The 15959-nt window shown below is 38.9% G+C and overlaps 1 protein-coding gene and 1 long non-coding RNA gene across 3 annotated transcripts in view; one reads left to right on the top strand and one right to left on the bottom strand.

Moving 5' to 3' along the window:
• Positions 1-4848: 4848 nt before the first annotated feature.
• The window catches only part of LOC110846382 (zinc finger protein rotund), a 90078-nt gene continuing 78967 nt past the window's right edge, over positions 4849-15959 (top strand). The window contains exons 1-2 of one of the 2 annotated variants that reach the window (XM_035850626.1): positions 4849-6475; positions 6555-6710. In XM_035850626.1, coding sequence (XP_035706519.1) covers positions 6434-6475; positions 6555-6710 — 198 coding nt within the window. In that variant the 5' untranslated portion in view covers positions 4849-6433. The remainder of the gene's footprint in view (positions 6476-6554; positions 6711-15959) is intronic. The other variant, XM_035850628.1, reaches the window with a different exon arrangement.
• On the bottom strand, positions 12953-14818 carry LOC118435155. Its single transcript, XR_004834540.1, has 2 exons — positions 14252-14818; positions 12953-13875 (listed from the first exon to the last, which is right to left on the bottom strand). It is a non-coding gene; the product is annotated as an uncharacterized LOC118435155 (long non-coding RNA).

Here is a 15959-nt window from a genome sequence, read left to right as displayed (position 1 = left end):
CTACTTTATAGACATTCTCTTCTCTGAGCCATGGGAATACAAAATGAGTTCAAATCCTGACTCAAGAAGCTAATCAACCAAATCGCTCAATTTTGACCGTATGCAAAAAACAATAAAAATTGTACCAGAGTTGTACCAGAGATTCTTGCCTTGTCACCTCACATAATTTAATCTGCCTTATTTCTGACCAAGAAGGAAATCACTCTGCTCGTAGCACGTAAATTATATCAGGTTGATTAACAAGCAGGGCCCAAATGAGGCCTTATCTTGGAAAAATTGGAATAAAATACATGCTTGGTGCCACATTGTATCACTACAATCACAGAGTTAGAAAGAAGTTTGTCCAATTTGATCTCTTTCTAAAAATAAATTCATAAGCTACCCTCCCGAATCGTGTATGTACATTTCTTTGCGACGAGCTACCTAACAAACTACTTCAAACATCGTCATCAGTACCATGTTGAATTTTGGTACCAAATAAATATGCAGGAGCCTTGGCTCGTCACTTAGATAGACACCGAAGACTCTGTGACTAACTGAAACTTAATCGATGATTCGTCAGTTTATTGATTTGTGGAAAGTTCAATAAAAGTCGTGCGCTTAACATCATCAACTGAATCTTGTACTTAATAGCTTCAGTCTCGGACTTAAAACGAACTCTTTCTCATTTCTCCACAATATGCACAGAGGTACCCTTGAGATAATGATTACAGTTAGAATGAATGACTCCGAACACTGTCCCACGAGAGCTCGATCTCTATCTCGTACACATCCTCCAACTTTCCCGAGAGTTTGGTTCTACTAACTTTTATTAACGATAAAATTCTGTCAGTCATTTCCTACCTGTGTGTAAATAAGGTTGATCTAATATCTTATCGAAAAGAAGCGGTCAATATGTATCGGATAACTGATTGTCGATGCAGCAGTGTTACCTGTGATAATACCATTAAAACCTAAACGTCGTCTCGACTCAGTCATCTTCCATTCGGTTACGTGCACCAGTTTGTGCATGGGTTTTAGAATGTTGTTGTTGGATGACCGCAGATACAGATATGAAAAAGATTCCAGTGGGCAACCGAACCAAAATAGATCAAGAGTTGAAATTGCTTTGAATCGGAACAAATGCGTGGACGAGGATCGGAGGAGCGAGTTAAACAAACTCTAGCCACTCAGGTGGAAAAGTGCTGATCACGTAATCCTAAGAAAATTAGTTTCTCTCCGCAAAATTGTCTAGATAAAAGGGGACAAAAACAACATTTTTAGTTTAGAACACAATGTCAACGTACAGGTAAAACTCATCTAAGTATGCAGTAAATACGCTATATTGCTTCCTAGACCCATAGATATGCACGTAGGTACGTTGCTTATTGTGCACTTGAAGTCTTATTGAGTTTGCTGCTGCCTTCTTCATCCATACATGAGAACGAAACCAAAGTTTTTGTCCTCTCTCTCACACAAAGTTACCAATCTCAGCTCATTTCATACACGTACATCTCGTTGTAAATGACTTTTACAAAGATGACTTTTTGAGACAGTTCGGTAATGGGATGTAGAAAACTATTATCGAGGAGGGCTACAAAGCACCGATGGCTTTGGCTTGATAATAGAAATGGCTAGCTTGAAATTTAGCCTTAAACTTTTATGCATGCCTCAAGGGTTGAACATAACAATCTGATTCTGAGGTATTGAAATATTACACGTTTAGAGGAACAATTGTACATGGATACACACACACACAGTGGCGAATTTGAGACTTTCAAGAATCTTGTCATGCTAATGGATGCATGCTTTTGACGAGGGAAGCAATGAACGAACAAATTGTCCTCTTTTTTATATTTTTCTAATCCAAGCTACTTATGTTGACAGTTCATTACACTTTTGGTGGAAATTTTGCGGATCAACTTTAAGATTAAAGAAGAATTCTAAATTATTTCACTCGGATTTATGGAAATGGTGGATGAAAGAGAGTAAATTGCTCTGTAAAAGTAAAACAGTTGTTAATGTGCCTATCAAAGTAATGTCTTTTTTCCTATTACTTATTTCCTTGGGTGTGTTTGCCTAGCATTAAAATTCACAATTTCAGCGGCTTGGCTTCTATAATAATGCAAGCCGCTAATATTTTTTTGTCGAAACACTAAAATTTCACGACAAATCATAATAGTATGTCATTTTTCAGCACGCAACTAACTTGAGCAGTACAGTTATTTACTTGAGATTAATAAACTATATGTGCACATACTCGACTCAACGTCTTCGGTTGGCCAATTTTAAAATACGAAAAATCTTTGAACTTGTCTAACACGATAAAATTTCAATTATAATCGAAGCCGGTCATCCACTTCATTCCGAAATATATAGCCAACCAACCAGAAATTCGTATTAAATGAAGGAAGGAAGAACAAAGGACAAGCGTCCTTATGCAGCTACTGAGAGGCGCACAACATGAATGTACATGCATACAGCCGCTTAGTTAGTTAGCGTTTGTGCTGTGGGATTGAAAGAATGGACAGCCTCATTACCTTCAGAAAACTTTTGTCTGTCCAATTAGCGATTAAAAGGGAGGAGTTTTAGCAAGCTACATTGAAGGTCACCTTCTTCTCACTTTACGATTTACACCCACTCCATTTCAGATCAATTTTCATTCGACTGTTATCAGACCACTGCCTAAAACACTATGTGTTCTTATTTGACATGATCATCATCACACAGTGCATTTGATAATCTCGATCGACCAATTCCACGTATTTACTACACAACTATTTACGAGTACCACTGTATTATTAAATAGTAGGTCTTCGACTTCAGACAGGGTGGCCAACAACGTTGTGTTTTATTACATACATTTGAAGAAGACGCTGGTAAAGAATGGATGCGAGTCGTTTAACAAACATTCATTTTTGTGACCTGCTCGGTTCAAAGTCGCATCTGCTTGATTTCTGCCATTTTAAAATCTTGGCAAGATTGCTACTCCAAAGCTTTTGCTGCTGGTTGATGACTAATTTCTTCGTCACTGACTTGACTGCGCTCCTAGCTCATCGAGCTGACTGACACCCTGTCATTTATTTGCTAATGTCAGCTTTATAGTCACTTGAGCTTTGGTTACTTTGGCTCAAACAAATCTTCCTCCTCGCAATTAGTAAATAAACTTTTTCCCAGGTTGCGTTTTATTTTCGCCTTTATGTTCCAGACTTGTTGGATGTTTCGAGTGCCAAAACCAGCACTGACTCAAATTCTGAGATAAACTCGGTATTGACTGAAATGTTGTCTTTAGGAGACGTGTCGCTTTTTAGAGAATGTACAAACTCGTTGTGAGGTAGAGATTGAGGGTGGAGGATCTAATAATATTTTCACGGTCCATTTGCATTCGTGAAAATGTTGTGTTATTTATGTTCAGGGAGTAAAATCCTTCAACTAATTTCAAAAAGTCGTTCATTTCAGCAGTCAGTTCTTATCGTACACGAGTGCGACGAGAAGAATGATGTGTGGTAACTATGTACATACATATATAAATACGTGCATAGATATGTACATATACCGTAGATCCATAGATTGTTGTACATCAAAGAACTAGCTCAAACCAGTATGAAAGTTGACTGACTGGGGGTAGTTTGAGATTTATACATACTTGACTTTTACCTTCAATTACATAAATGTCAATTATTGTAAACTTTATCTGGGGAACAACTTTGCAACCTGTTTGATATTCAAGTCATTTCTAGCCATCAGATGCATTCGTCTTGAAAGATGAAGTGTACTTAATGTTTTCTCTCTACAAAAAGTTTGGCACATTCACGAGCAATGTTTACTGTTTTTCATAGACTTAAAAACGGCAAAAAATTTTGTCAACCTGAATTCAATTCAATGTCTCGCCGGTTTAAAAGACATCTATGAATTGTATCAATTTAAACACTGATACGTGAACCAAACCTTCTGTGTGTATGTATGTATTTGTGCATGCGTATGGAGATTGATTGTGGTGCTGGTGCATTAATATAATAATAAATTCATAAAGAAGGGCTACAAACAATTTGTCAAATTATTATCTTTTGTACAAGTCTAGCATTACGCATGATGGTATATAGAACTTTTATTTAATATTTTTACAACTGACCCAGGTTGAAACTTGGTATATAAAAACTATTTTTTGTTGACATGCACTCCTCTGGTTAGAGTAATACATATAATAACCGTGTACGTAGGTGCTTAACTAGGTTCTTGCATGAGGGATGGTGCTCATTGTGAGCATGTACCTAATATGCAGAGTAGGAAGGAGGCATCTCCGAGAGCAAATTGAATTGCTACAACGTAAAGTGTCATTAAGTAAACATAATGTGATATAATCACATCAAAATCAATGTGTATCAGTTTATACAGAAGTCGGAACAGCATTTCTGATCTTATCATTTTGATGGGGGATGTTGTGTGTTCATGTCTCCGGTAATAATTCGTAGTGTGAAACTGAAAACCTGCTCCATCCTCTGCAGCTAAATAAGGGAGCTCGACTGAAGAACTAGCAGGGATCCACCACTACCAAACATAACTACTTGACTTGGCTTTGGTCTGGCCGAAGTGAGACAAGTGGTAAAAGAAGAAGAATACGATGGGATTCCCTGCCTCCACACAGCACCAAGAAATCCCATCAGAACCTGGGTTTGATCTAGTGCTTGTAAAGGAATACATCTTCACCAAGAGACAGAGCCTGTTCATGAGCTTGGAGGAGTTGCCTAAGAAGAAGCTGAAGAGCTCCCAAGCTCACTCGTTGTACGTAACTTGTATGTAACAAAAGTGAGCATGAAGCAGCATCAAAACTTGATTTCTTCTACGATTCTTGGCATTTTCTCTTCTTGCCTCTGCTTCTTCTCTCTCCGCCTGTAAGAATCATCAGCTCAGCGGAAAACCACGTGCACAAAACACTGTCCGGCTTGCTTGTCGTTATTAGAGATTTTTAGATCATCCTCTCATTAGACAATCTTTCGCCCCCCTCCCCCCCCCAAACACACACACTTCGGTACACAACATATGCCCACATCCTCTACATTATTAGGACAGATCATTATTACCACTTTGACTAACGTCCTCACTTTCCTCCGCTCATCCGAACTTGCAAAAACCTTAACAAAACATATTTGAATAAAGTGTGCAAAAACATTGAGAAAAAGTTGACGTGGTTTACAATCCTGGTCTCATTGTCATTCTCGTTTATCCGAACAAAGTCGCGACTTTTTATACACACCAGAGTAGAACAAACCAGCTCGGCGAGTAGTGTTTTGTGTGCAAGAAGTAGTGGCAATGAAAATAAAATAGAATGTGAGTAAACTATCATACATAGTTTTTTTGTGCGTTTGATTGAATTTGACAAATAGTAGCATATGCTCACATGTGGTGTTTGAAAAACAGTTACAAAGTGAATCAACTTATATATTGACAACTTTAACAAAGGTATAAAAACACTTTTCAAGTGCAAATCCATCCTTTGTAATAATAAGTGACTGGCAAGTGTGAAAGTTGTGATTTACACATACATACGTACGTACATTGGGGAAAGAAAGGAGTTAAAGTTATTGAGCCTGTTGCAACTTGTGAAAGAAAAGGAAAGGAGAAAGTGCAGCGGAGGCTGTAAACTAGGACCACGATTCGACCAGAGAGACTCGTAAGAGAAACACTGACTGTTATTTGAATCAAACTGAAAGTCAAGTCAGTTTGCAGGTGTTTGAGTGAACTTTCCCGGTGGTAGGTGAGCATAGTGAGGTTTGGGATCCACTATAAATTCTTGACATTCTCCGAGATCTCACACAACTTGTAACCTGTCGTAGTCTCTTCACTTCATGAATTTTTGCTAAATGCTTTCCTAAATCTTTGCGGTGGTGCTCGACATTGCTGTGCACTTTATGATGCCCTGTCTCACGGACTATTAAAGAATCGATTTGCACCTAATCTCTATTGAAGGATTCAGCATAATTGTGTGATCAACCACAATCCATCCACCCACCGTGACCAGAAGGACTTCTCAGCTTCGGTTTGGTTTCATCGTAATTGGTGTGAAATCTATAAATCCACAGTGTCGATAAACTATTTCATGAGAAAAGCAACGTTGGAAAAAATGAAGATATAAAAGATTTATCAGCAGCAAAACCCACAAATTATCTGCCAAATATTATCATCAGGGTAATTCCAGGTGATCACTCGAGTGTCACCCAATTTTATTAAATCAACAGAATTTCGCACCATTTTACTAAATTGGCAATATATTGGAATATAAGTAATCTGTTTAAAATAAAGCAAGATAGGCTACATGTTTACGTAATAAAGAGACTAAAATTATTCCAACGTACATCGTTGACAAATAAATTTCTGGTTAAAACAATTTTCGAAATAATCATTCAAGACGGAACACGCAACAGAACAGGAGGTCTTACCCTTCGGGATTTCAGAAATGTACCCGTGGATTAGGGATGCGGCGGCTGCCGCAGCCATGGTATGACAGGAAATTTCATTGAAATGCCAGATTAACTCCGAGCATTATTATCATAATTAATAAAATAATTCCAAATTAGGGTTTCCACCACCATCACTACAACCATCACCACCACCAAGGGCAGAATCCTGGGATAGGGATGAACGGCGGAGTCAAGGGTGAGAACGGCTACCCTCCCCCACCACCAAACTCGGTCAACGATTGTATGCTAGCTCTGGATTATGCCCACAATAAGGTTCGTACATAAATCCGCATATCTCTTAATTACTGGCATCGCTTGAAAGCTTCAACGCAAATCAGAGAGAAATAACGCAGTAGTTTGCCTACATAATGATAAATAAGCACCAGCATCTACACCATGCAACCTGCAAGCATTTTTTGACAGTATCATGTAAAACAAAGTGGTTTTAAAATGGACCGTTTGCCTCCTGTGTGGCGATAACGCGGCAAGGAAACGTTACGTAAGAACAAAAAGTCGAGATGATTTTTTCTTGGTGAATAAATGTGGTTCGAGTTTATTCCATGACATTGGTTGGCTCAGTGTTGTGGTAAAGTAAAGTTCATGAGAACATGCTCCTTTCACAGGGCAGTTTAATGGCGTATGCAACGGAGAAGTGGATTTTTTTGGATGCACTTGGTGAATCTGTGACTGAGGAGGAGACTGTAAAGGATATTCCAGGATCACTTTTTTATCCGAATCAAATTCAATTCGTACATGTGTTGACTTCTTTACGATCCATGTGGTGGCTCATATTTCTTTCTCCTATTCTCAAAGTGAATATGCGTTTACTCAGTCATTTGACTTTTTGTACCTCTCTCTCTCTCTCTCTCTCCTCATTGCAACCAATAAACTTTCCAATCCCTCTGCTCATCATCATCTCCGTCTCTCGTTTGAACCATATCTCTTTGTATGTGGTATTTTTACAAATGTACGACAAACCTCTTAATCGGAAAACATCTCACTCCTCATACAAATACACTAAAAGATATGAATTCGAGCTAGTTGAAATTACATAAATGATCACTTTGCCAATTTGTGCACTATGCAGAGGATGAAGCTACCACACCATATCATCAATCAATCTCAGTCAAAAATCTATTGGCACAGATGTGAATATCATTATGCTTGACCCGATATTTTCTTGGGATTACCCAGAAAAAAGAATCACTTACAGGCACTATGTGGGGTAGATTGGCTGACATATAGTCATAAATACTAGGATAGAAATTAAATCCAAATCCAGCAAGCAATACGTATGTACGTACACGTATTGAGTAGTAGTGCATAGTCAGTAGGGGTGATCTGGAACAATTCGTGTGCGAGTAAAGTATCTAGTAGACTAAAGTAGCACTCACATAATAACAAGTAAATACACAGACTGCATAAAGAAGCAGCAACTGCAAAGTAAAAAATGAAGGGTTGATGTTGATTTGAACATGAATTACATTAAGGACTGAATCTATCTCATGTCTACAAATTATTATATGTACGCGATACAAAATGAGCTCGAGAGGAGTTAGCGTGCACTGCCTTATTCTCCGTCTGCCTCTCTTATTCCGCCTCTATAACGGGGAATTACTAAAGATATGAGAAAGCGCTTTTTTGTTTACCGAAATCTTTTCGATGCATTATGTTGATTTGAAACATATGCTAAGTTTGATGCTACTTAAGTAATTCGAGGAATATTTAGAGTTTTTTTTTGCTAGTGAAATAAAACGAAAGGATTAATATGATTAATTGTCGGCAGGAATGATTACAAAAATATATTTGCTTTAAACATGGATCAACTTGTAATCTTCATTAAATATTTTTTTTTTCATATTCACTGTAATTAAAAAATTACAAAGGCAACAAAGAAGAGGAAATTGAAACCTCGAGAAAAGTTAACTTAAACTTATTTTGACGAAGCAAGTGCAAATTAAAATGCTTGAATTTGTTGGCAAGTCATTAAACTTGTAGCTTTATGGTCGCAATCATTATTACCCGTTCGTGTTACTGTTGTTCCAAAACAACACCTCGCTCAAGATCGTTTCCTGAAAATAATAAACCAAGAAGAAGAGACGCAGTACAAAGAGAATGGTCCCAGTCACATGGAAAATTTTATGTTAAAACCTGTAAGACTAATTTGCAGCTGTAATCCATTTTTATTACCTTTTCATGGAATTTGTACTAGAGTTTTAAAGTGGAATTCAATTATTGTTCCTTTTGCAGACTTCGTCAGTTGAAATTGGCAATGAAATCACAGTTTTGTATTAATTTGGTCCAATGCAGTAAACGACTGAGTAAGTTGTGTTAAAAGAATTTTTATGACATGAATTTTTCGTGTAAGTACTTATGTACTTCAGTATGTATGTAGAACTTATTTCTGAAATATATTTTTATGCAAGTTGATTATATAATGTGGCGTTATTTGAATCAGAAGCCCTTATTGTGTGAATATTTGTTTAGTTCATGATGATGATAATAATATGAGCTACATCCGTTACAAAAGTGACTAATTGGAAAAACTCAGGTGGAAACACGGTAGCATAAATCATGTTTTTATAACGTGAGCTGACTCAAATTGCCCTTGAAGTATCGTAGACGAATTTGTTCAACTCCGCATGCACAAAACTCTTGATGGTTTCCCTTAAACTTTTTCAGTGTCGAACATTGTTCAGTCTCATCCATTTGTTCGGAAAGAGATTTGTACGGAGACTTTTATACATACCTTTTCCCATTTATAACTTTATCTGCTTTGAATTTCAGCAGATTTCTGAAACCAATCTAGAGCAGATGTAAGCGAGAGTGAAAGACTGGCTGCGACACGAGCGAAAATGACCATTTGAACCAATGAGACATTAGCGAGTCATCGATCTTGTGAGATCAATCACCAGTGCCAGGGACAATTCTTCTTCTTCTCCCAACAACGTCTCACATCAACATCAAGCAACTCCCATCCGCCGACTTGCTTACGTGTACATTTCTACTTTCCCTCTGATACTGCATGGCTTATAAGAGCCGAGAATCAACCATCCATCTTTCCTCATTCAACTCAGTTTTGGCCTGTCCATCCAGGCTTCAGAAGAACACACCATTCATTGCACGACACCCTCCCCCACGGACGAGACTCACAAAATACTTCGTCAGGGACAATACTTCAAAACAGTCGCTGAGAAATCCTTGCATTTATCATGTCCATGCTTTGGCCAATCTATATGAATAGTAGAAAATGCTGCACATATGTACATATGCTCTCAGTACGGATTTAAAATACACATGACAATGTGCACTGACAAAATATCATTTAAAATAAAAATCAATTGTTTTCCTGGGGAGAAAGTGGTCATGTAAATACACGTAATCCGCACTACGTTGAGGAGCCACCAGCAGAGTGCATGTGAAGAAAAAGTCGTTGCTGCCACTACTGTTGCCTTTCTCCCCTTGTGATGATGATCATCATCTCTCGTCGTCGTCTTGTTGGGGGCACAGCTATCCGTATGTTGGTAGTGGTTATATGGTCGGTATACGATTTGGTGGTGCTTATTCATTCAGGAGAAGATGGGAAAAGAACAGAGAGGATCGTCGTTCTCGGCCTGAGATGACATCCGCATCTCACACACTATCAATGGATTGATTAATTATCTCGTCCCGCATGTGTGTCCCCTCCCTTTTCTACTCTTCTTCAATTCGACAGTCGATCCCAATCTAAATCCGAACCTTAATCTAAATCCAACTTTCTCCCAGAGTTCAATGCGGGAAGAAGACGCTGCAGTTGGCTCCCTGAAAATACTTTCAATTTCTTCTTCCCATGTGTGAGTTCCCATGTGTTGTTGGTCGGGATTTGCGAGCTGACGGTCATGCAATTGACAATCGACTTTCATTGCTGACAACGAAGGGAAATTTTATCATATTACTCGCATTAGGCGGAGAGTATTTGGGATCATCAGCGAGTCCGGTGTACGGTGTGGGTAGGAGAGTGAGAGAGACTCAAGTCAGGATCAGAAGTGAGAGAGAGAGGAGGAATAAGATGGATGATGGACTATGATGTTTTCTGCTCCACCAACTCGTCCACCTTTCACATTCTCCGTTCACACAGAAATGAAAGAAAGTAATCTGCATTTGGAGATAATCTAAATCTCAGATTTTTAGCCTCGCTCTGTGGAAGCTGCAAGAACGCATCTCATTCAGTTGTTCATGGAGAAAGATGAAAAGTGGTCAAGAAACTGAACCTGCACCACGACGCCGTCCTATTTGTTCTAGTCACTTTTCTTGTGTTTGAATGGAATGAAAAATTACCCTGGTCCACGCTCTGTGAAATCGTAGATAAATCATGGGGGTGTTGGGTTCTAAATTCGCTTGGCTGAATAAAGAAGAAAATTCAAGAAACAGTTATTATGCAAAGGAAGTCGCATTCATTATCATACATTTCTTAATGACAAAGAAGAAGAGTTCACAAAAAGTGTCTTCATAAGTACGACACTCATTTTATACGCGTCTGCTATATACAAATGCAAGATGATGTATGAGTAGTAAGTCTGCGGTGCTGGTGCTATGCACAGTGTAATCTAATGGGTCAACCGATTATAACAGGCTTATTATTATTTGCAGAGTGAAAGCTCATTTTTACAATGAGGGTTTGGCTGACTGTATGACGAGGGAAGGATTAAAATGAATCTTCCATTTCCTCATCTTACACATTTCTCCAACATCTGAACCACTCTTGCTGCATTCACTTGTGCTGCACATTTGTTCCGGTTGCATACCTTCATTCCTTAAACTTCTTCATGTGCTACATCCACAACTCAACATCATTATTGTCTACTTGGTGGTTTTATGACAAGCAGAAAGCATGATGGAAATCGGGGAAATCAGGGAAACACAAAAGAAATAAGAGAAAGTCGAAATACATCCAAAAGAGCAGAGAGTGAGGGAGAGAGCCACCACTAAACTTGGGAAAAGTGGGAGTAAATAGAGCTTCGGTCGGTTACTCAACAACGCATACACATACAAACATGAGCAACTTCTGTACACATTGTACATCTATATTTGAATGCAGTAGCAAATGTGAAGATGAAAGATACATATTGTTCCATGTCGTGTAATGTATAATGGTTGGATTCCTTGGCGTCGTATAACCGCCACCACTTTCATTGCTTTCTCTCTCTCTCACTAAAAGACGGAATAATAGAAAAGCATCGGGCGTAAAACTAGCAAATCCATTACATTTCTGCTTTGTGCATCTCAACTTCCTTATTATTTGTTTGTGTTTGTTGCATAGGATTTCTAGTTTGTTGTTGTGCCTAAATCATCGAGGATTGAAATGAAGCTGAAGAAACATTAGGTTGGGATGATCCTTACTTGCTTAATTGTACACTGGTAAATGAATAGATACAAATGAACATGCGAAGAAGAATATCTCTGCCACTACTGATTAGTCGAGAAGAAAAAGCGTGATGATTTTGGTGAGCGAATTATATAAGACTGTGTGTCTTGGGCAAGATAAACGCAATTGGAAACTGAGCCACAAGGAGCAAGGAGGATGTGTAAGATGGAGCAGAAACGACTTCCGAATCCGAATTTGTTCTGCGGACTGCAAAATTTCTCATGGATAATATAACAACCTCATCATGATTTTAGTTTAGTCTGGAGGGTGATAGAAGGCTTCCTCCTCTTCCACTCCCCCACCAAGCGTCTTCTTCTTGTGGTTGTGATAATACTGTAATGTAAAAGCCTTGGTCGCGTTGAGTTTCGATGTCTTTGCCGATTCGGGTCCAGGATTTTCGGATAACTCATTTCGACAGTCTGGCGCCTGTTTTATTTTTTATCCCTTCTTCCATGCACTCATCCGTCCTTTTATTTCGGAGAGATTCCTTGGTGTCTGTGCCTTCGCACTCTTTCCCTGACTGTCTGCCTTTTCCGTCCATCCGTCCACCGTTCCGGACTACCCGCCTATCTCGACATGCATCTTGAGTCAGAAAGAAGAAGGCTCCTCCACCCTCAGCAGAACAGCGAGCGGCATTCTTCAAGTCTTTGTAGATCAGCTCACATCTTACAAAATGCTCCCTCTGCTCCCTTCTCTCCATCAGTCTCTTCACAGACCATTATCTTCATTCTCATCCAGCTACCATCCTCCACACGCAGAAGAAACAAAATTAAAAACGACCCACTGTTTCACTTTCCCCAAACTTTTATATATAATAAATACGCGTATTTATCCAGCCAGCTAGATCATACCCTCCCCGTTTCCTCCTTTCCCATCCATCCAATAATGATGAATGTCTTTCAACATGCGCTGCAATAATATCCACATTTCTATATTATTTATTGAATTGCAAGAAAATCAACTTTCAGATGCATTTATTTTTATAATTTGAATCCATATCTGTATATTCAATCTGTGCCTGCATACATACATATGAAGCCATCAAATCACATGGTTCCTTGCCCTTGGTGCACCACCAAGATTCCGAAGAATGCAATAAAATTGAGACTGGTACAAAATGACGTTGATTTTTATTTGCTACACACATATTTGAAGTCTACACTCGTATGTGTATGCTTTCTTCACGTGTAGTTGAACTGGATTGGACTCTCTTTGCAGTTTTCTAGGATTAAAGTTTTCATTGCATAACTCGTAATCATCATAACCTCAACGGCATTATGGTGAGTGCAAGTCTTTCCCATCACCAGCATCCATATTTTCAAACCATTAGGCTCAGAGTCGTGGGTATCTCATTATCAGAGAAAGCAACGCAAGCCATCCTCACTTTTGTTGTTTCCTCGAGTAAACCCACACTGCTTTCATGGATCCGATCTGAGTGAGTACACAGCGTTTCCCATCAACTTCCATTCCTTCATCCATGCAACAATGGTATCCGCTCCCTCAGTCTGAGCGAGAAATGATGAATGATAGCCACAAAGTGGGTGAAACCATTCAACCGTGATAAGTCACAAGGTTGGAGCAATCAGATCAGCAGCACCAAAACCTCGATCTAAGTATGTATGAAAATGCTACAAAATGGAAATATTTACTTTAAAATTCAGTCATAAATAATTATTTGTTTTGCATGGTTAATTAATTATTAGAAATAACTTCTCCCAAACGAACATAAATTTGGTTTGTAACTTTAATATAGTTCAGTTAGGCCATTCAACCAAAAAAACGCTGTGAACTGCATGGGCTTAATACGGTTCAGATTTGGTTGACATGATACTCGGGCAATTTTCTAAATTGTAATTTTCTAGATGGTATCCAATAATGCGCACACAGATCTTGATCTCGAAAAAATGACACATTTCCGGTGACCATCACGTGTCCCAAGTTATCTCCGGTTGGGTGGGTTTGTACATATTTATATACATAGTTTCTTTCATTTCGCACTGACTATGTGGGACCGTTGACAAGATCCAAATTGCTCTGTAACCAGCACACATTTTATACAATAAGGCACGGCCAATTGTCCATAACCTTACACTTCTGTTCAATTATAGTACGTATGTAGGTACAACAATGCGGCATTGTAATGTGGCGAGCCTAACTACACGGGTTGTCAATTGTTATATTTGTGGTTTTTGAATGAAAGATGGTCCAGCCAAAATTGGAGTAAGAGTTACAATATGCATATACACGCACACATAAACACAATCCACGAAGGATAAGTACCAGTCAACTACAGATATCAAATGTTGAGATTTGTAAGATACCAACAGCTAAATACCTTTCTAGTTTTAATTTTTTACGATATCCTTCATCTAGATTTTTTATACTACTTTTGATTTCCAACGTTGCTTACCCAGAGTAAAATGTGGATTGCGAACGCAAAGATGCAATAATAATCTCGTACTACTGGTGTTACTGACTGAGCGTTGAGTAAGATTGCGTAGTTGGCTGGCGATTCTCTGATGCTGCATCATATGTACGTATTCATTTGAGGCACTTAATGTTGTAACAAGTTATTCGATATCCAGTTTAAGTCGTAACTTAGCACTTAAGTTGCCATTCGAAGTACTCGTACTGATGAGAGCTTTATGGCAATAATAATAATGCATATCTACACAAAGTTCACTTAACTCTGGTGATGCTGCAGTTTTTTCTGTGTTTTAGAGATTAGATAGATCCACCCATACTTTTTCCACGTTTTTGTCTATGTGTCTTTCCATCTCTCGACTTTTAAGCTGCCGAAAGAGCCATTTCCGTACATTCTAACGCACCAAGTTCACACTTAAATCTTCCAATCAGTCCTGCATGTGTTGACTTGACTATTCTCGCTCTCCTTGCTAAAATGTGAGACTAGAATGACACGGGCTGGCTCTACGGTTTTGTTCGGGTTTCGAATTGAAATTCATAGTCTTTTCTCACGCAAATTCGGTATGGGAGGGATTTGGATTTACTTGTTGTTCTTGCCAGAAGTGTTCTACGGCGAGGTTGCAGTTACACTCAAGTGTGAATATTTTTATTTTCACGGAACTAACAACGTAACACATCGAATTGACAAACTGAAGCAAAACCCCTCTGAAATATATTCCCAGTGAAAGATTTGCACTCGTGTCTCAATCATGAAAGCAATCATCAGGGCAATAAACTATGATGCAGATATTTGCTTTGCTTTACTTTATAAGCTATGCGGTAAAACCGCTGAAAACTCTATTTTTTCAATAATATATTATGGGCAAATTAGAAAGAGAGAAAAAGTACAAAACAAGATGCAGTACCCATTATTTGAAACTAATATTTCGGGGAGAAAATAGGAGCAAATGAGAGGTCACTTTGCCCGACGACTGGTACAGATGGCGAATGCGAATTTGGCAAATTCCGGCCCTCTGATATGCTATGCATCGATCCGTTAACCAGATATCTGTTTGTCTGAGAATTGCGGATCACCATGATTCTTGATCCCACGGCTAATTCAATCGATGCTTGAAAACCCCCACACAGGTTGCTGTCCCTATAACTGTATGCCAACGGAGCTCGGGAACCAGCCTTGGTTCCTGTGAAGAATGTATCCCTGGCCTTGATTTTGTAGACAGAGATATTTGGGTCATTTTTCAGAATATTTGTACTATGACGATTATATTCTGCTGCCTGACTTCTTGTAGGGAAGATACGAATTGCATTTCTGAAACTCTCCTTCATCTCTTTGCTGGATGTCACTTCGTTGAACTCCCTAGTTCGGAGAAGGTGGAGGTCGTCAGTCGTTATGTTGCCTTCGCGAAGGTTGTTACAGATGTGCAGGAGGGGGTCAAGACCCTGACGCATGTTGACTGTAAGTTCACGGAAGGCAAAGTTTCGCCAAAGATGTTCCTCTGCCCCTGACGTCACCGGCTGATCATAAATGCAACTTCCGTTTACAGGTTCCAGCTGGAATAGGTCGCCAACCACAATGACATTTTTCCCACCAAATGGTTCTGTATTGTCGAAACATTCCCCTAACCGTCGGCTAACTTGCTTGAATACCTGCGAAGAAATTAGATTATTATTTGTAAAAGCATGCAATTGATATT

This window comes from Folsomia candida, unplaced genomic scaffold, assembly GCF_002217175.1.
Source record: "Folsomia candida strain VU population unplaced genomic scaffold, ASM221717v1 Fcan01_Sc003, whole genome shotgun sequence".
Classification (NCBI taxonomy): Eukaryota; Metazoa; Arthropoda; class Collembola; order Entomobryomorpha; family Isotomidae; genus Folsomia; species Folsomia candida.
The sequence above is the reverse complement of the archived record's forward strand: the minus strand, read 5'-3'. Positions and strand labels throughout refer to the sequence as shown.